This window comes from Tursiops truncatus, chromosome 13 (genome assembly GCF_011762595.2).
Source record: "Tursiops truncatus isolate mTurTru1 chromosome 13, mTurTru1.mat.Y, whole genome shotgun sequence".
Lineage (NCBI taxonomy): Eukaryota > Metazoa > Chordata > Mammalia > Artiodactyla > Delphinidae > Tursiops > Tursiops truncatus.
Window position 1 is genome coordinate 19820441 of NC_047046.1, and position 20132 is coordinate 19840572.

The following is a 20132-nucleotide window of genomic DNA, read 5'->3' on the forward strand; positions in this document are numbered from 1 at the left end:
CTATAAATTTTAAGATCAGTTTATCTCATTGCATGAAAAACATTGGGATTGTCATAAAAATTGATTTAAATTTTATAGGTCAGTTGGGGAAACTGACATTTTTGTGATGTTGTCTCTTTGGGAGTTTTTGCATACATTGTCATTATTCACAATTTATTCTGTGCCCTCCAATATTTTTATTTCACTTTTTTTCCCCCATCTTTCCCATTTTAGTTAAATTCATTCCTGAGTTCTTTACAGTTTTGTTTTGTTGCTACTATGAATTTTTTTTCAATTACTCTTCCAAATGCCTCCTATTTCTTTTTCTTGCCTTATTGCACTGGTGAGAAGGCCCAGTACAATGTTGGGTAGGTGTGGTGACAGAGACCATCCGTGTCTTTTCCTTTTTTTAAAGTTAAAATACTTCTGTATATTTGCAAATGCACAGCATTTTCCTGGAAAAATGGGTAAGAAATTGGTTATAATGATTTTCTTAAGGAAAGGGAACTGGGTGGTTGAGGGATAGGGAAGGGTAGTCCTAATAAGTCATTTGTCCTTTTTACTTTTTGTTCCAGGAGCATTTAAATCCTTTTGAAAATAATAAATGAAGTTAAAACATTACAGAAAATGCTGGAATTCCTTTTGTCCACTGTGTCCAATTCTCATTCCTTCTTGACGTCCCTCTAAGTTGCTTTCTCTGAGGGATAGTCTTTATATTTACAAACATTGTAGTACTTTAAGTTTTAAAAAGGAGGACATACTAGGGTATTCTGCCAGTGCTTTTCTCCTGCTTTTACATAAATATGTGTATACATCCACAGAAACCATAGAGTAACGTTTTGTGTATATGTGCATATTATGTAAATGAAATTATACTGCACGTAGAATTCTTTTTTTTTTGCTTTATAATTTGTTCAGGAGCTTTATATTGTTATACATACATCTAGCTCTTCCCTTTTAATAGCTGCCCAGTATTATATAACATGAAGATGTTACCATTACTTTATCTACCCTAGAATTTCTCTAGGGCAGATAGAGTAGTGAAATTATTGGTTCTTAGGGGAAACAGATTTGTTGTCGTTGTTATTTTAGCAAATACTACCAAATTGCTCTATAAAGTGACTATACCAGTTTCTTTCACCCACCAAACAAGTATTTTTGTCGAGGGTCTACACATTCCCCTACTGACTTGCTGTGACCTTGATTGAGCAGGGCATGTTTTCTCTCTGGACCCCTAGTGACTCCATCTGTAGGAGGAGGGAGTTGGGTGGACCCCACGAGTGTACGAGATGGCGTAATGATAGGCTATGCAGCCTCAGAGTGGGTCGGGGATGACTGCCCTAGAGACAACAGGGAGAGGAAGAGGACGCGGGTAACAGCCAAGCTGAAGCCAGGCAATTTATAAGCACTTGGCCCTTATCTCAACTCCTCCATTAGCACAATGAACATTTATCATGAGCTTTCACCCAAAAGCCCCCTCTGGAAGGCCCGGATACCCTTTTCTGGGGGGAATTCACCTCCCAGGGTCTCCCAGAGGAAAGAATGGCAAGCAGGGTTAGCAAAATGTGTGTATGGTAATTTTGCCGTTGAACAAATAAATGCTCTTAACAAATACAGAGCGATATAATTGCACTGGTCAAAGATAATTACAAGATTTATAGACAATATTAATTCATAATGTACTACAGATGGTGTGGTCCAGCAATGGAACACACATTTACAACTGTATGAAGAATAGTTTTCTTTTTCATCCCTGTCAGTGTGATGCAGTGACTGAACATATGTGTCTTTGGAGAAGTCTAAATATGAGCAACTTTCTGAATGTGAGATGCACCAAATACCCTCCCATCTTCTCCACCCTACCCAGGCTCAACCATTCCGAGGCTGGCAGTGAAAAGATACAACATGTTTAATGTTTCTAAATCTGATGCCTGTGTCGATTACCCACACTTGGAGCAAATCCATATGCATTTTATGGTTTCCCAATGTATGCATCCGGAATAAAAGAGAAAAAAAGAAAAGTTCTTCCTCCTTTGGACTTAGAAAAGGGGGGAGATGACAGGGATGAAGTGGATTTTAAGACATGGTAAAGGCAGATTCTGGGCCACAGTAGATGTGGATTCTGAGCAATAATAGAGATGGTAGAGGTGGTTTCTGAGAGAGACAAGGTGGATTCTGGGACATCCTAGAGGTAGGCTCTGGGACAAAGGTGAGGTGGATTCTGGGGCATGGAAGAGGTGAGTTCTGGGACAGGGACCAGGTGGGTTCTGGGAAGGGGCAAGGTGGATTCTGGGTCAGGGAGAGGTGGATTCTGGGTTGGAGGGTGAGAGGTGGATTCTGGGACACGACAGAGGTGGGTTCTGGGTGTCGGGGTGGTGGGAGGTGGGGTCTGTGAAGGGGCAAGGTGGATTCTGGGACAGAACGGATGGACTGTGGGCTGGTCCTCCCACTCCGTGTTCCCAAAACCCACTCATGCATAGTTCCCCCGGAGCCCACAACACGACCCATGGCCCCTGTTGTCTCCCACAAGCCTTCGTTCGAACATCACTTGCTCAGAGAGGCCTCCCTGAAGACTCCAACCCCGCATTAGGCCCCCCTGTTACACATTCTCATCCTGTCCTGTCCTTTCTCTTGGTAACCACTCTGCCTGGTAGGTGACTGTAGATGTGTACCTGTGATTACTTGGGCACCGCCTACTCCTGGCTAGCCGGTGACTCCTTGCGGGCAGGGGCCACGTCTGGACGGCTCGCCAGAGAGCGCAGGGCCAGCCCCAGAGAGGTTGCCCAATAATCATTTGTATCAAGCGAATGAGTTTTTCTTCCATGAAACTTAAGTATCCTGTTTGATTTGCGGTTTCATTCCAAGTGCCTACGAGGCCTCAAGTAGATGAATGAATCAATAAAGAAACAGGGTGTCAGGGCAAGAGGAAGTGAGGGAGGGAAAAAAAGGGAGGGAAAGTGAAAGAGAAGGAAAGGAGGAAATGTAGGAGGGAGAACCAGAGAAAAGAGAGAGACCAAGGGAGGGAGAACAGGCAGAGGCACAGAGGCAGAACCAGGAGCGGGTGAATTAACGCCCGCCGGACTTCATGAATTACCCAACGCCCGCCCGCCTGCGCGCGCCCTGGGACTGGGCGGGCAGTGCGCCTCCCCGCTCGGGCCCACGGCCGCGCCCGCAAAAACCACGCGAGCGGGTGGCGCGATCCCGGCCCCGGGTCACCCCGCGTGCGAGTAGCGCCCCTGGCCGCTGGGGGTCTCGGCCCCGCCCCTCAGGCCGTCGGCGCTGGCCCCGCCCCGCCCGCATCCCCTCCTCGAGCCTCCCGGCCGCGCGCGGCATTGTGGGAGTTGTGGTCCCCGCGGCCCCGCGGAGTGCAGCGCGGCGTCGGCACCGGCTGGGAACCGGCTCGGCTCTGGCTCGGGCTCCGGCGGCGTGGGCCGGGCAGCAGCGGGGCGGTGGCTCCGTGGCGTGGGCAGGGGGCGTCCGAGCGTCCGCGCCCTCGGGCGGCGGCGTCTCCCCGGCCCCAGTGGCCGCCCCCGCCGCCCGCGCGCTCGGGCGCAGGTAAGCGGCTTCTCCGGGGGCTGCGGGGCAGGACGGCGGCGCAACGGGACCGACCCTGAGAGAGGGGGAGGAGGCGGGGGCCGGGAGGCTGCAGGCCCGCGGTCCTCACGCCCGGCGGCGCGGCCGCGGAGGGTGCTCAGCGCCCCGCATCTCGGCCCGTATGAGGGGCCCCCGCCGCCCAGCGCTCGCTACGTGCTGAGCGCCGCCGCCTTGGCAGTGTACGCGGCCCGGGCCGGGCATCACCCTCCTTGTCCCCTTGCTCCCTCGCGACTCTGTTCACCGTGTTAACATGCCCCATCACCGTCACCTTCTCGGTCACCATCCTCCTTGGTCCCTTCTCTTGTTGCTCTTCCCCTCCCCCCCAGCCCTGTGCATCACCCATTTCCCTTATTTCCCGTGGTGACCCTCCTCCCCTGTTCCATGAGCCTCCTTCCCTAATCGCCCACTTTTCCTGTCAGTACCTTTCCATCGTCCCATTCCCCCCACCCCACCCCCACTCCCGCCCCGACCTCCTGGTGGTCACCATCTGTATTAACCTATTCTGTGCACTCCCCTTTTCCCCCACTCTCCTGAGTGGGTGGATACTGAAAAAGCTGGACAAGAAAGTGAGGAGGAGAGGTCTCCGGTGGATACTGAAAAAGCTGGACAAGAAAGTGAGGAGGAGAGGTCTCCGGTTCCCCGCAGCAGAGGGCTGGCCCCAGGGCAGCTCTCAAGCTCCTGGGTGCATGCATCACACTCCTTGCCCGGCTCCTTGGGGGGCTTCTAGGGTACCCTGAGAGTGAGCAGAAGCTCTCTGGCACTGGGCAGCCTCTCGGACTGGTAATGTGAGCTGGATTAGCCAAGTTTGAGCCGAGTGTCTCTCTCCCTAGGTGTTCATTGTATCAGAAGTTATATTTGATTCGACTTGCTCACCAAAAAGTGGCCATGAATTCGGACCCTATTCCCCAGAGCTGGCTGCCTTTGAAGATCTGGAGTTGCGTATTATTAAAGTGCAGAACTGCAGTGAGGTGTCCCCATCCCTGATGAGGACAAGAAATGGAAACAGATGTGTAAAGGAAGCTGGAAGTTACTGTGGTCACAGAGACAAAAGCTCGGGGGTGGGAGTGGGGGGGTGGAATTCATGCCCTCGCAGCTGCAGGGCTGGGGTCTATGAGGGTCAGATGTTTGAACCAGTACTTGATAAACTGCCAATCACCCTGTAAAGGTAAAGGTTTAATTTAGTGTCACGTTTCAGCTGTGAGCTTGTTAATCCATCTCCGGGCTCAGGGTCCTGCCAGCGTAGTTTGGGTAAAAGTAAGTGGCAGATGTGAGAAGTCCTTACTTGAGCTCTCAGTGCTGTTTGTGATCTTGTGAGCAGGGTCTGAAGCTGGGGTCCAGGGCCTGAGGATCCTCTGCGTTTTGTTTATAGCTCAGCTTAGGGAGCGTTCATGGCCGGTGTTGTACAGAATGAGGCTTCCCTGGGGAGAGGGTAAGTGGTGTGACTGTCCAATGGAGAGATTCCCTCGTCATCTACCCGGTACTCCGCGTCTTCATTTTGATTGACTTAAACTTCAAGCAGGGCTGATGGGAACTGAAACTTAACAGGTGTTTGTTAAATGATCATCATGTCACTCTTAGAACATTTAAGAGAAACAAACCTCTCTTCCTGAGAGGCTGGGTTTTCAAAGTTCCAATTAGGGCTTCAGCTCAGCGATGGGGGAAATCCTTTTAGTAAAAGTGCTTGTTATCATACAGATGATAGTTTCACACTGAACTTCAAGAATCCTGGGGTTCTGTTTGGCAGATGGCTTGCAAACAAAATACCTTTCATCATGATTATCCTTCCCTTTTCCTCAAGAGGAAACAGCTGCCAGTTATGGGAGGACTAGTCAAGAACCAGGGCCCCGGGGTGAGTGGGGGAGGGGGTCTGTTTCCATCCAGGGGGCCCAGCCTTTCCCTCTTCCAAATCTGTGAAGACATGGAGAACGTATGAGGAAAAAATTTAGCTTCTAACCTCCCGACTCTCGTATTTTTCCGAGAAACATAAAAATGTCCGTGAATATTCAGCATATGCGTTTCTGACTGAATATTATAGTCAAGCGATTCTTTATTCAACCTAAGCTGGGAAGATATAAGTAGGGAGTTAAGGACAATCTAAGGTTTCCCTTTAATTTTAATAGCTTTTGCACGTCTGGGGACCCGCCCCCCCCAAAAAAAAATTCCTTGAGATGTGTGGCAACAAGAGTATACCTTTGGCTGTTGGAATTCTCAGACCTGAGATACCTTTCCCTGATGGCCCACCTGTGGTTTGCTGGCTACTAGAGATGGGAATCCACATGTCACAGCGGTCACTAGCACATTCTGAACTGTCACCATGATGTGATCATCAGTGCTTTCAACCCATCATTCCCCTTGATCCAATGAGAGGAGCATTACCCCGTCTTAACAGATGAGCAAACTGAGACTTAGAGAGGGGAGTGACCTGCCCAGTTTGGGTTCTTAACCTCTCTGCTACGTTGCAAGAATGTTGGGGCCAAATTTAGTCCCCGGAGAAGGGGGAGGGTACAGCTTTCCTGTTTTTATTAGTTGCCTTCTCACATTCCTGTGAGACAAGGGAGAGCATGGTACCAAGCGAAATTTCTGAATTATTCTGCTCCTCGAGGTGAGGGAATGTATTACACATGTAGTAGAACATAGACCTGGCTGTTTTCATCCAATTAGAGCAGGATGGACAGAGAGTTTCACCTGGGAAGCACGGCCGGGGTTCTATAGACACAGGCAATGAGACAGCTGGGCTTCGATCATCTCTTAGGTTGTTAGGATAATCAGCGTGCCGGACACTGGCCCAAACCATCGGCAGGATACGTGGCAAAGCACAGCACTTCTGTGTGTTTTGGAGACAGACCGGAAAGGGCTTCTATTTTCATTCTATCCATCATTTCACTTTCATAATCTCATGGGTGAGGCCAGTAGATAGCCTCCCAAGCGAGTAGACAGAAAATGCCTGGTGTCTGCCACAGATGTGACCCCGGGGAGCCCACTTCCTTTTCCAGCTTGATTTAAGCCCAACCTATGTCAGAAGGGCAAGAGAGGTTAAATAAGAATGATGAAGTGCTGTGAAAAGAGCAAGTAAAACGGAGAATATGCAGTTCCAAATTCCTTTACCATTTGTAAGATGCTTTTGAATCCAGATTTCTCTTTAATAAAAGGTACAGAGATTTAAGGAGAATAAGCATTTATTACATACCTACTGTGCAAGAGCGTAGCAAAATGGATAGATATGGCTTTGAAGTGAGATGGGCTCTGTGTCCCTGCCCCGGCTGCATGAACTGGGGTGAGTTATAGGACCTCTCTGAGCCTCAGTTTCCTCATCCATAAAATGGGGATCACAGCACCTCCTAAGGATGACACAAAACAGATGGGACTACTGTAATGATCAAACAGTACTTGATGCAGATTAAACACTACTGGCCTTTTGGGAAACGGGGTGGTGATAAAATGGAAGGAGAAAGTACAGGATTGAGAAGCGTGTCCCCTTCCAACAGAGACCTGACAAAACGAGCTGGGGCTTTGTGTTTCACTTGAGGACTTTTCCAGGGGTAAAAATTTATGCCGGTTTATTATTATTTTTTTCATCTCAGGTTTGGACTGCCTAAAAAAGTCATTTCACGGTGACCAGCCCCACTTGCCGACGTGACCTAAAGCCGCTCCTTTGCCCCTACCCGCAGTGACTTTTGCCGGGAGCGGGGGGCTGGGCACAGATGTCTTTCCATGCCGCCCTTGGCAGGACCCGAGGAACCGTGGCAGCCATGCCTCCGCCTGCCCCAGCCGCCCCTCACCCCCTACGCTGACCTGCATGGTATGCATGCCCTTGGGACTCCCGAGGACTGACCAGCTGACCTCTCTTCGGATCCCCAACAGCTCCCCCAAAATGTCGCTCGAGTGGCTGGTGGCCTGGAGCTGGTCGCTGGACGGCCTGAGGGACTGCATCGCCACCGGCATGCAGTCCGTGCGGGACTGCGACACCACGGCCGCGGTCACCGTGGCCTGCCTGCTGGTCCTGTTCGTGTGGTACTGTTACCACGTGGGCAGGGAGCAGCCCCGGCCCTACGTCTCGGTCAACGCCCTGATGCAGGGCCCCGACGCCACGGGGCTGCAGAACGGGTTCGTGTACTGCCAGTCCCCCGAGTGCGTGCGCTGCAGCCACAGTGAGGGTCTCAACCAGAAGCTCTACCACAACCTGCAGGAGTACGCCAAGCGCTACTCCTGGTCCGGCATGGGCCGCATCCACAAGGGCATCCGCGAGCAGGGCCGCTACCTCAGCAGCCGGCCCTCCATCCAGAAGCCCGAGGTCTTCTTCCTGCCCGACCTCCCCACCTCGCCGTACTTCGCCCGGGACGCACAGAAGCATGACGTGGAGCTGCTGGAGCGCAACTTCCAGACCATCCTGTGCGAGTTTGAGGCCCTGTACAAAGCGTTTTCGAACTGCAGCCTCCCACAGGGCTGGAAAATGAACAGCACCCCCAGTGGGGAGTGGGTCACCTTTTACTTGGTCAATCAGGGGGTCTGCGTCCCCCGGAACTGCAGGAAGTGCCCACGGACGTACCGCTTGCTTGGAAGCCTTCGGACCTGTATTGGGAACAATGTTTTTGGGAACGCGTGCATCTCCGTGCTGAGCCCCGGCACCGTGATAACGGAGCACTACGGACCCACGAACATCCGCCTCCGCTGCCATTTAGGTACGTGGCGGGGACAGGGCCTCCCGGCACGCGCTGTTCTAGCAAATACATCCCAGCCCGTCTGCCGGCCGGGAGCCCAGACACCACGAGTTGTAGTCAGTAGCCAGGATTGGGCTTTTTCTCATGCTTCACTGTACTCTGATCAAAAATGGATGGGTCACGTGTGAACAGTGTTGGCAGCAGAGAATTGAGTCAAAAAAGAAACGTGTGGTCAGTATAAACCTAATTTGTGACAGAAACTCCGTCCAAAGGAGCTGTCTGCCGAGATGGGAATGGTCTCCATCTACGCTGTCCAGTGCAGGAACCACCAGCTGCATGTAACTTGAGTGCCTGAAATGTGGCCAGTGCAACTAAGGAGCTCAATTTTTACTTGAATCCAAATTTTAAAATATGACACTTGGCTACTGTATTGGACAGAGTAGTTCTAGAGCCAGAGGCTATTGGGGTGATTCAGGAGGCTGAAAGATACCCAAGTGCCTTCCGAATCAACAAGGACGAAGGGACGCTTTGTGTGAAGTTGATTTTATTCTGCTTCTAGGGAGGTTGGTAATACGTGTAGTGTGTGTAGCAGTGGTTTTGAGAACAGGGTCTGGAGTCAGATTGCCTGTGTTTGCGTCCTCACCCCACCATGAGCTGGCTGTGTTACTTTGGGCAAGTCAGTCCCCCTCCCTGGGCCTCAGCTTCCTCATTTGGGAAGTGGAGGTATTATAAAAAGATCATCTTTTACAGAGTTATGTCGAGGCTCTGGTGTGATGATGTGCATCGTGAGGCATTTGCTCAAGCAGAGCCTGATAGTGAGTACTTGATAAAAGCAGGCTCAGAAACTACTCGGTGAAGAGGGACGTTAGTTCTCCAGAGTGCCTCCTTCCTAGTGAGTCATGATGACATTGGTTACCAGGGCAGTGGCACCACTGGTTAGCATCCCAGACTAGAGGAGCTGCCGAGAGCCTGAGCAAGGTCCCGCTTTGGAAGTCCGCCCCAGCTTTGTGTTGGAGGGATGAGAGGCGCACGGAGGAGCCCCAGTATAGCCTGGAGAAGGGGGTTCATAACCGTGGTCCACAGGGCAGCCTCGGGGCTGCCTGGGGGACCTGAGCCCGATGCCCCGGGCCCTTCAGCCCCTCTTTGCCCAGAGCCCTCTGCTTCTCCCGCTCTCTCTGTGGAGACTGGACAGAGGGCTTCACTGCTTTAAAAAAACAGAAGGAACTAGGTTCGAGCAATTGACATCGTTTTGAGTATTTCAAGAGTAAAAGCAGGACAGGGTAGGGGCTCTGGAGGGAGTTGCCTGGCTTCGTGGCTGGCTGTGAGACTTTGGGAAATAACCACGTCTCTCCGGGCCTCAGTTTCCACATCTGTAAAATGAGGAGATAGTACTTATTCACAGGAATGTTGAGAGCTTTCAATGAAGTCATATCTGCCATGGCTGCTTGACACGGCTCCTGGCATGCGACAGCATTCGATAAATGGTAGCTAGTAGCTTTTATGATCATACGCTGTGTTGGGCAGTGTGAAAAATGACCCATAAGACATAGTCCCTGCCCCTGGGAAACAGTGGAAAATGCACAGACTCTGGAAGCAAACATACCTGGACTCAGATCCCGGCTTAGCCCCGTTTGCCGGGTGACCCTGGGCAGGCTCTGAAACTGAGCCTCCCATTTCTCCTCTCTGAAATGGGCGTAACACCTACCTGGAGGGCTGTTTGGAAGATTAGAAGTATGTCCTGTGTGTGAAGTGCTTGGCAGGTAGAGGGCAGTCAGTTAAAGGGGGCTCTGGTTGATCTAAGAAGTGAGATGATCGTCTTAGTGATGATCATTGTAATGAAATCTCTGTGTGAGGCACCAGGGCGCACTCTGAGCTCAGGGGACACGGGCTGCCTGTGGGCTGCTCCGGGACGGGGGTCTGGCCCTGCAGGACCGCTGGGGCCGCCGGGGTGGAGCAAAGCAGGAGGCTCCCCCTGGGGCTGGGGCGCCGTATCTGGGCTAGCTGGGGAGCCCGCTGGTGGGGCTGAGCTTGACCAGCTCAGTGGGAGCAAACCGCAGGGGGCCTCCCTGCCAGGCTGTGGGCCTCGGGGAGCAATGCTCTTCTTTTTAAAGGTTTCCCTTGTAAGTTTTCTAAAAGCTTCAGAAGGACGTGTAGGGAAGGGCACTTGAGCTGGGTGTGGTAGAATTCCGGGCAGGTGTGTCGAGTAGGAAGGGCTGGTGGACCTGCCTCCCAGGTGTTCATGCCTGTTGTGTATGTGTGCAGTGTGTGTGTGTGTGTGTGTGTGTGTGTGTGTGTGTGTGTGTGTGTAACATGTGCCCACGTAGGCCTCTTTATGATCCGTCATTCCCCTCCCGGCCCAGAGAGTCACTTGCCACCGGAAAAACTGGGTCATCCGTGTCACCCTGGACAGCAGGCGGTGTTGGAAGGCGTCCCACTAGCGTGAGCTGTCCCCATGGCAAGGGTGAGCGCCAGGGTTGGGTTTGCTCCGTTTCCTCCTCTCCTCTGTCCTACCACCCAGGAAGGAAAGAGAGGGGTGTGAGACTCACGTGACCTCGTGTGTTGACATAGGGGGTGTCCGGAGAATGAGGTCAGAGGCAGGAAGGGCCTGGTACATGCCAGCGGCCACACCTCCGCCAGTTACCTGGCAGACGTGGGGAGGCACCTGCGGTTCCAGAACTGTGTCCTTGCAGTGCCCCGCAGCCTCCCTTTCCGCCTTCCGTCTTGAGTGGGGGCTGGGGGCGTCGTCCCGGCCGCCGCTCTTCAGCCGTCAGCGCCTCCGGGTGGCACACGTTTGCCGAGCCTGCTCCGAGCTTCCGCTAGAGGTGGCATCGCTCAGCACCTGTCCATGCGGCCCAGCCGTCACCCAGCACCCTGTACGGGGCTGCGAGGTCCCCACCCACTGTCACGAAGCTCCAGGGAACAACCTCTGAAACTAATGAGGCAGCTGTTAGCCAGGAGGCAGATACCGGTCCAGTGGCAGACCCTCAGGGAAGGGTGGATGAAAGTGTGTGAGCGTATCCAGATTCTCGCTACAAAAGCCCGTTAGGCTCTCATTTTCCTTTCATGAGTATATTGTTGGATTTCTCGGCCGTCCGGCTGGGTGATACAAGCTGGTCAGCTCCTGTCTGCCTTGCCCACCCTGAGTGCCAGCTGCCAGCCTCCTGAAGTGGTGGACAGAGCCCTTTCTCCACCCGTCTTGCGCCTCTGTCCATGGGCATTGGGGACAAAGCAGTGAGCCCTAAGCCAGAGGGGGCCTGGGGATATGGGACTGGCCGAGGCCATGCGTGGGGCCTATGTGTCCCCAGTAGCCGCCCGAATGCTCTGTTTGGGCGAGTGTTAATCATATCTGCCAGCCAGGCTGGTTTATGGCAGTAGGCGGGGATGGTGGGCCGCTGGAAGGCTGGGGCGCAGTGAAGGGAGGCGGAGGCGAGTGAGCAGGGGCTGGGAAGCCGGCAGGCCAGGCCGTTTTTCTGTTGTACCATTGGGGTGGTGATGAATCATTTCGTGGCCCAGAAAAAGGGGAGCTTCTTTTTGGAATCCTGGGGTGTTCTGTCCCTGCAGAGAACCACCTATCCCTAAAGGCCTTCTCCACTGAACCAAGCGGTGAGGGCACGCATGGAAATCTTTCAGGCGGAGCGGAGCTCCTTTACAGCCCTAACCTCCCCCAGCAGCTGTTAACAGTAGTGGGAGATCCTGGTTCCAGAGGCAGAACTGACAGTGTCAGCTGATTCAGTGAAACGTACTATTGATAGTTGAAACATATTAACTACAGGGAAGTTGACAACCACTTAGCCTCACTGCTACCGATGTAACAACTAGCATTTATATCCTACTGTCCAGTGTTGTAAGAGCCTGTTTCATGGAGCCAGACAGATCTGGGTTCAAATCTCAGTTCGCGCAGGACTAAATAGCGACTTCCAGCAGGTCACTTAACTTCTCTGAAGCTCAGTTGCTCCATCTGGAAAGTGTGTGATGTCCGTAAAGTGTTTATTTAACACAAACCTGCTCACAGTAAGTCTTCAGTGATTGGTAGCAAGGACAGTGCTCACACAGCCTGGAAGGCAAGTGTGCTCATGGCCTCTCTTTACAGATGAGGAGGCTATAGCTCAGAGAGATTGAGTGACTTGCTCAGAGTCACCCAGCACGTAAGGGTGGTCGTCTGACCTGAAGTCCTCTCTCCTGCCCATTACTCCACGTGGCCTCTTTGTTTGAATTCTTACTCCATATGTGTCTCCTGGCGCCATCCATTTCTGGTTCAGAGGGTGTGTTAAATCCTCAGGCTGTTGAGAGTACGCTGTTTCATGTGTGTCGTAGGGACATTAAATCAGAGCGGGGATGCTGACTGGCCCAGGGTCGTGATTATCAGGGTGGGTCACTGAAGACAGACAGAACACCATGATCCCAGGCCCTCTCGCAGGGCCCACTTCCTCCCGGCTCAGGGCCTACCCAGCCTCCTCTGAGTCAGTTAGGTGGCTGTGCCGGTGCCTTCATTCACAGATGACCAGGTAGTGCCAGGGGCCAAGCGTTCCTTCAGACCCTTGAGTTGGAAATGGGGGTGTGAAAGTGCATGCACGGCAGCGCTTGAAGAAGACCCCCCCTTTCCGGGGTTCTATACCCGAGCTCGGGTCCCCCGCCTGCATTTTGAACATATGGCTTCCTACGAGGGTGGCAGTCAGTTTCCTCTGAAAGCTCAGGCGTTTCTTTAGGGGTGTCACCATTTTCCCAGAATGAGGCTGGGGAAACTTGGACTGTGAACATGCCATCCTCAGGCCTCACAGTGGATTTTGACGTTGGACCCTAAAGAGGAGGGCACTGTGTGAGTCTCCGAGTCTTTAATCTCGACGGAAGCAGCCTTTGCCTATTGGGCAGGCAGGGTTCTGAACCTGGCCTCCCTCGGTTTCCGGGGCCCCACGACTGGGCTTCAGGAGTCTCACAAGTGGAGCGCAAGCCTTGGTCCGTGCTTTAATCAGAGTAGTCCCTGGCCCAGAACAGATTAAGCCACCAGAGGAATGAGTTTCTCCAGGGAGCACAGTGAGGGTGCAGGTGCACGGCCTGCATCTGTCCTAACGGACTGCCTCCAGCCACCCACCAAGCGGGGCTCCCGAGGGGTAAGGCGCAGGGTCGGGGCTTTGGAGGTCGAGAGCTTCCTCCAAAGCCTGCCACTCCCGACTTCCGGCGTCCCTGGCCCTGCCCGCCTTCATTTTCTTTTCTCTGCTTTGCCCCCAGGTCTGAAAACTCCGAGTGGCTGTGAGCTGGTGGTGGGCGGGGAGCCCCAGTGCTGGGCAGAAGGCCGCTGCCTCCTCTTCGATGATTCTTTCCTGCACGCCGCGTTCCATGAAGGTGAGTGTCTGTGTGCCCCGTGGCTGCCTTTAAAAATATAAATATATATATTTACATGTATCTTTAAACTTTCTTTTTAAAGCAGTTTTTGGTTCCCAGAAAAGCTGAGCAGGAAGTACAGAGTGTGCTCCCTGCCGTGACCCCCATAAATTTCCCCTCTCTTAGCACCTTGTAACAGTGGAGTACGCTGGTTACAATGGCCGCGCCAATTTTGACACATCATCAGTAACTCAGGTCCGTAGTTTACATGAAGGTTCACTCTTACTGTTGTACACTCTGTGGGTCTGGACAAACGTGTGATGTCACGCGTGCACCATGACAGGATCGCACGGAGTAACCTCCCTGCCCTAAAAGTCCTCCGCGTTCCACCTACCACGTTTTCACCCTTCCCTCCCTCTGCCCGTTTCCTTTCTGCACTCTGCTCAGAACCTTCTGGGGTCTTCTGATAATGTTGTTGATCAGAGAGGAGGAGAGCTTGCGATCTGTGCCGGGGTCAGCAGGGGTCCCTGCCCGAAAGCTGACCGCGTGGGTCTGGCTCTGCCCGGGTCCTGGCTCCGGGCGGTTTGAACCTCTCCTCTCTCGCCGCCCTCCCCCAGGTTCGGCGGAGGACGGCCCACGGGTGGTTTTCATGGTGGATCTGTGGCATCCCAACGTCGCAGCGGCCGAACGGCAGGCCCTGGATTTCATCTTTGCCCCGGGACGATGAGAACATTGGTCGTGCTGCAGTCGCCGAGAGTGGCCGCGGTCCGCCCAGGCAGACAGGGGTGCGGCCCGGCCCCTGCCCCTGTTCCAATTCCATGCCTCGACAGAATGCTCTCATTTGGGATTTGGTTTTTAGGTCGTGTTGGGTCCCTCTTTCCTTCGGTTATTGAAAGTGGGAAATTTTCAGCTTGTATTTCCTTAGATTTTTTTTCCCTTCCAATCATTTGCTTCTGCGATTCGTTTCTGCCTAAAAGCGCATTACTTTGCTCTGTGACCAGAGGCTCGGGGTCCCTGTCGTCTGTGTCACGCTGCTACTTGGTTTCGTCAGTGCTCTGAAATAGGGTCGCCAAATGGTTACTTGTCTGGATGTAATAACGTAAATCTTCCTGTCATCTTAAAAGAAAAAAACAAAAACAAAACAAAACACTGCAGATCAGAGAGCTGGAGGACGTGGCCTCTGCTGCTGTCACGATCACCCTGGGCCTCAGACGCCCGGGTCAGGGGAGCCCGCGGTCTGCATCCCCAGCTGTCCCCTGCTGGCTTCCTTGGTAGGGTGGCCCAGGGCAGGGCAGACTCACCATTGCTCACCTCACCCTGAACCCAGTCGGGTCCCTGATGGCAAGAGCATCAGGCTGGTGGCAATGGAGGCTTTTCTGTAGACGTTGCTTTCCGACAGAGCTGAGGCTGGTGTCTTCGAGAGCCAAGCTGGGGCTCCCTCGGTTCAGCAGCTGAACATGTGATTCGATTACCTCACTGCCTACAGAAGCCCTACTGCCAAGCCGGGCCTGGAGAATTCCCCGTTTGAGCTGTTTGGAGTCCAAGGTGATGAGCATTCAGACCCCCAGGCTGGCTGATGGGCGCCGAGGTGAGATGAGACCTCACTCATCCAGTGACGTTCTGGAAAAGCCTTTCTCTGGCAAAACTGGAATCGTAGATCCGCCCGAAGTGTCTGTTTTGCTTTGGAGTTCTGTTTCCTATGATTTCCCATTTGTCTGTACATAAGCGTTCAAACGCTGGGCTCGGAGATCATGGCAGAGTCGGCCCTGTGTCTCTGTCAGTGCACAAGGGTGTGGTGAGGGCCACCTAAGCCAGTGTGTGCACGTGAGGACACTGGGGGGACCTACATACCCAAAGGACCCATGGTCATGGCGCTGGGTCTGCTGTGAAGGACGTGGCCAGTTTGAGGCACTAAGTCTAGAAGCAGCCCCCCGTTAGCCGATGTGTGAAGGAGTCTCCTCCAGTCACACTAGAGATGCCTTTTTTGAATAATGTATTACGGCAGAGTCAGGTTTGTAAAGCCTTGGAGCGGTACGGAACATACTGCTTGTCCCGTCTGGGTCCAGTGTTTCTATCCGAACGGAAACCAGCAGCTTCTGGGAGGAGCAACCGTCAGAAGTAAACGCGGTCTGAAACGCACTAGGTAGTTACTAGCAAGTGTGCAAAGAAACCGTGTCTACATTTGAGTACAATTTCTACACAGATGTTTTTCAGCGATTAGAATGCAGGAAAGGGCAGAAATGTCAAACACACCTGAAGTCTTTTTACTTGCTAAGTTTCTTGTTAAAGAATCCCTGAGGTGCATGATTTCTATACGTACTGACTGCTCTACGTTTACAAAGCCAGCAGCCCACACAGGCCCCTGGCTACCTGTGCTCACGTGACGCGGTTGGGGAGCAGAGGGTAAATAAAAGATCTTGCTGAAAACCAGAGTGAAGTGGTAAAGCGATCTGTTGGAGAGGTGACGTGGGACTTGGGCAGAGGCTCCGAGAGGGCCACTCGTTGCAGGCTCTTGGTTTCTGGATCGTGTCACAGAGACAGGCGGGCCCCTAACGGTGATCATGTACAGGGAATGAAGCAAGATGTAGTTCTCAGTAATGGGCGCGGAGTGGGGGAAAGGAGCAGATCCATGGAATGTTCAGGAGCTGCAGGTGTCACTCTGGACAAAGAACAAGGACCGTGCTTCAGGAGAGCTGAGGATTCCGGACTCGGTGCCAGGAACTTGCTCCCACGTCACCTTGCACAAGTCATGGAGCCTCTGGGACCCTCAGTTTCCTTCACTGTAGAGACAGTGCCTGGCACGTGAAGCAGCGAGGTTGGTTCCCTTCCTGACATAGCAGGGGTTCTAAGCAGTTACAGACAAACAGGTGAGGGGGAAGGATGGGTGAGGAAGAGATGGACGAGTCCACCGGGTCGCTGGTAGAGGCGGCCGGGGAGCTGCGGCTTCTTTCTGCTGTCTGTGTCTAACCTCGGGGAGAAAGAAGCAGGGCCCTTGGTGGCTCTGTTTTGAATGTTTCCCCTTGTCTTAGAAGAAGGACAGGGAGCTCTGGTGGCCTGGAGCCCCAGGAGATGCCTGGCTGCCAGGTGTTTTCATAGCAAAGCTGGCCAGGCTGCCACAGCAGGTGGGAGGGAAGAGCACCGTGCACCCTGGGCCACGATATTTCTCGCTCTCCTGAAGCGCGCGTTGCCAGCTAGGCAACTGCTAAAGTAATTTACACGTTGCAGCCGGGGATGCCCAAGGTGAGAAAAGGGAGGCAGCATGCTTGCCCAGCTTCGAGTGGGAAGCCCTGCCTTCCACGCAGAGGCAGCCTGCCTCGGCTGCAAGGCCGGATTGGTGACTCAGTTTGACAAGGTCACCTCCCAGGTCTTCCAGGCACCTGCTCATCATCCCCCAAAGTCGCCTAGATTGTCTGGGTTCTGAGCCCTCCTTTGCTGACAGCAGCCACCCTTGTAGCATTGAGTAGTGCCCTGCAGCGTGTGGTGGGGGAGGAGAAGGGTAGTCCTCACCCACTGGCTCTGGACTTTGGCTGCACAGTACAGTCACCCAGGGAGCTTTTGAGAAATACTGATGCCCACACCCTGCCCCCAAGGCATCTCAGTTCTTTGGCCAGGTCTCCGGTATTTGTTTCAACTCATTTCCTGGGCTGACTCTAATGTGTAGCTGGAGCTGAGGGTCGATGCCCTGAGTAGCAAAAATGGCAAGGCCTTTGAAATCAGCCAGCTGGAGGTTCAAGGCTCAGCTGTGCCCCTATGTGATACTGGGATAGGCCACCTAACCTTGGCCTCTAGGGGATGGTCACTGTTTTAACACTCTCCTCCAGCAGTACTCTGACGAGCCTCTTGCAAGACCGTAACATTCCCCTTTCTCAGTCCCTGGATTTCCAGGACCTGACCCAACCCCAGCTGCAGGGCTAGGCACATGACCCACACCTGACCAATCATCAGAGCCTTGCAGACTCCTGGGTACTAAGGGCTGGGCACATGGTCCAAGTTCTCTCCTGGGACCATTGAGAAAGAGAGGCTACTTTTCGAGGGATGGGAGTGGGGGATCCAGTGTAAAGAAAATCTGAGAGAGAAACCCACAGAGGAGAGCAGGTCTCTCATCTTGTGGAGATCATCTGAGTCCTAATATAGCTTTGCCTGGAACCAGCCCTACCTCTGGACTTTTCCGTACATGAGCCAATAAACTCCCTTTTAACTCTTAAGTCTGAGTTGTGGTTTCTGTCTGTTGCTACCAAATGTCCAAATCCACTCTGTGAGCTTCATCTCGAAAATGTGCCCAATGCTTCCTCTCATAGGCTTAAAGTGAGGTCTGAATAAGATAAGATTATGGCAAGTTGTGGGTGGGTGGGAGGTGCTTCTTACATGTTTTTAAAATGTAAATACGAGAAGCAGAGGCTAAGTACAAAATGCTGTTTTTAAGGACCATGATGGCCTACTGGCAGCCGCCTCCCCGTGACATGTATGTCCCTGGCTGAATCTTGCTAACCAGATGTAAACACAGGGAACAGGAGAGAATAAGGCTATATACTTTAGAGCTGCTGACAGATGGCAGTGAAAATACTCAAGCAGACTGTAGCATTGGGTGGCAGGAGGCAACACACACAGAGATTAATTGACTTTCCGCCTCCTTCCCAGGCACACACGTTGGTCCTAACTTCGGATCACCTACCCTTCCCCATGTTTCCCACTTCCGCCGCGTTAGCCACCCCGGCTTCAAGGTGAGTGTGTTGCGTCCTCGAGTACAGACAGCACTGTTCCCTCTGGAAGATTCTATTGTATACATTATTATCCCATAATACTTGTGGCCCCGCGGGGGTGGGTGCTGGGACAGTTACGCTCACTTAAGACGAGAAAACGTAGGCTCGGGGCAGTGGGCGAGCACAAGGCTGTGGTGCCGGCTGGAGGGCGAGCCGGAAACAGAAGCCAGGTGTCCCGGCTCACGGCTCAGCATCCCCAGGCTTTTGAACTCCGGTCATGTGTTCAGGCCTCTCTCTCCACGGCGGGCAGAGGGACCCCCGTGGGGAGGCCGTTTGCCTTCTCAGGACACACAGGACACTGTTTGCCTTCTCAGGACACTGAGCCCCACTTTCTGTGGGTCCACGACGTGCCACACTTTTACTTACATCGCCTTTCCTCTGCATTTTAAAGAAGATACTGAGAGTTTCCAAAGCACTAAGTGGTAGAGCTGCGATCTGAACCCTGGTCTCACACCAGAGCCGCGTGCTCCTACTGCCCCAGGAACCAGTTGGGGCTGGTTGGAGAGCAAGGACGCACCCTCTGAGCACACGGGAGATGGAGTGGGGAGAGGGCTCGTCTCACCGTCCCCGTGCCCCGCGCCCTTCCCGGGGATCTCTCAGCCCCGCCGAGTAGGAGGGCAGGGCAGAGAAGGGCTAGCACTCAGCTTGGACCCGAGCGCACTCAGGCTCTCATGACATGGCCTCTTCTTGGCGCTTGACAGGATTCAAAAGGCACTCTGGGTTTTGTTCCCCAGAGAAACACAGCTGGTTTCAAGTTCAGACATTGAAAATAAACAGAGAGGAAGTGTCCTTTTTCAGCCTTGAAGCCCTTAGAATCTTCACCTTAAGCTTCCCAGATTCAATGAATGTACTGAGAAAAGATCCAGCGTGCCTTTTTCTCCTGAGCTACGATGACGAGTGTGGATCTTACATCCCGCCCTCCCTAGGGGGAGGGGACAGGGTACTTCCCCTCCCGCTGCTCTTTTCTCAGGACAGTCCACAGTGAAGGGGGTGTGTGTGTGTGTAAGGCGGGAGGGGGTGAACAGATGCTAGCGTTGCACGCAGTTCGAGAGCGTCAGCCGTCGGTTCCCTGCTCACCCCCGTGGACCCCTTATTAGTAGGGGTCTCCCTCTCTCCGTCTTGGCTTCCTCCGTCTGGAGACAGTGCCCATCATAAAGCAGGCACATCCCTCCATCTGCCCCAAGTGAGGCGCTTCCAATCTCCCAAGTAGTCCCCAAACCTGCCCATCTCTCTCAGTCATGTCACCTCCCTGCTCCGCGCCACTAACCCTTCCCACCTGGACAGCCGCAGCCTCCTGGTGGTTCCACTCCTGCCCTGCTTCTCGCCCATCTGAGAGCCAGTGACATTTCCAACGGGAACCAAATTGAGTCACTGCCCTGCTTAAAGGCTCCCCTTCGCCCAGTGTCTCGGCCACCTTGCAAGGGCCTTCACGGTGCAAGCCCTTGCTCCCCCCCGCGCTCCGTGGCACCGCACTGTTGAAAGACAGAGGCTTGGAATGGCCAGAAGGACAGACACATCAAGTTTGCAGGGTGGGCGCATTAGTTTCCCATGGCTGCTCTAACAAACTACTATGAACCTGGTGGCTTAAAACAACCGAACTCGTTCGCTCATGCTTCTGGAGGCCAAAGTCCAGAATTGGTTTCGCTGGGCCTAAGTCAGTGTGTTGACAGAATCCTGCTCTCTGGGGTAGAGGCCATCCTTTGCCCCTTCTGCATCTTGTGGCCGCATCACTCAACCTCTGCCTCCGTCCTCACTTCTCCTTCTCTTCCGTGAGTCACCTGCTTCTGCCTCTCTGACAAGCACACTTGTGAGGGCACTCGGA

General features: G+C 53.3%; 1 protein-coding gene across 2 annotated transcripts in view; it reads left to right on the forward strand.

Moving 5' to 3' along the window:
• The first annotated feature begins 3221 nt into the window (after nucleotides 1-3221).
• The window catches only part of ASPHD2 (aspartate beta-hydroxylase domain containing 2), a 40040-nt gene continuing 23129 nt past the window's right edge, over nucleotides 3222-20132 (forward strand). The window contains exons 1-4 of one of the 2 annotated variants that reach the window (XM_019950178.3): nucleotides 3222-3534; nucleotides 7155-8252; nucleotides 13458-13571; nucleotides 18189-18271. In XM_019950178.3, the coding sequence (XP_019805737.1) occupies nucleotides 7370-8252; nucleotides 13458-13571; nucleotides 18189-18271 (1080 nt within the window). In that variant the 5' untranslated portion in view covers nucleotides 3222-3534; nucleotides 7155-7369. Of the gene's footprint in view, nucleotides 3535-7154; nucleotides 8253-13457; nucleotides 13572-14167; nucleotides 15981-18188; nucleotides 18272-20132 lie in introns of those variants that run through there. The other variant, XM_004326324.4, reaches the window with a different exon arrangement.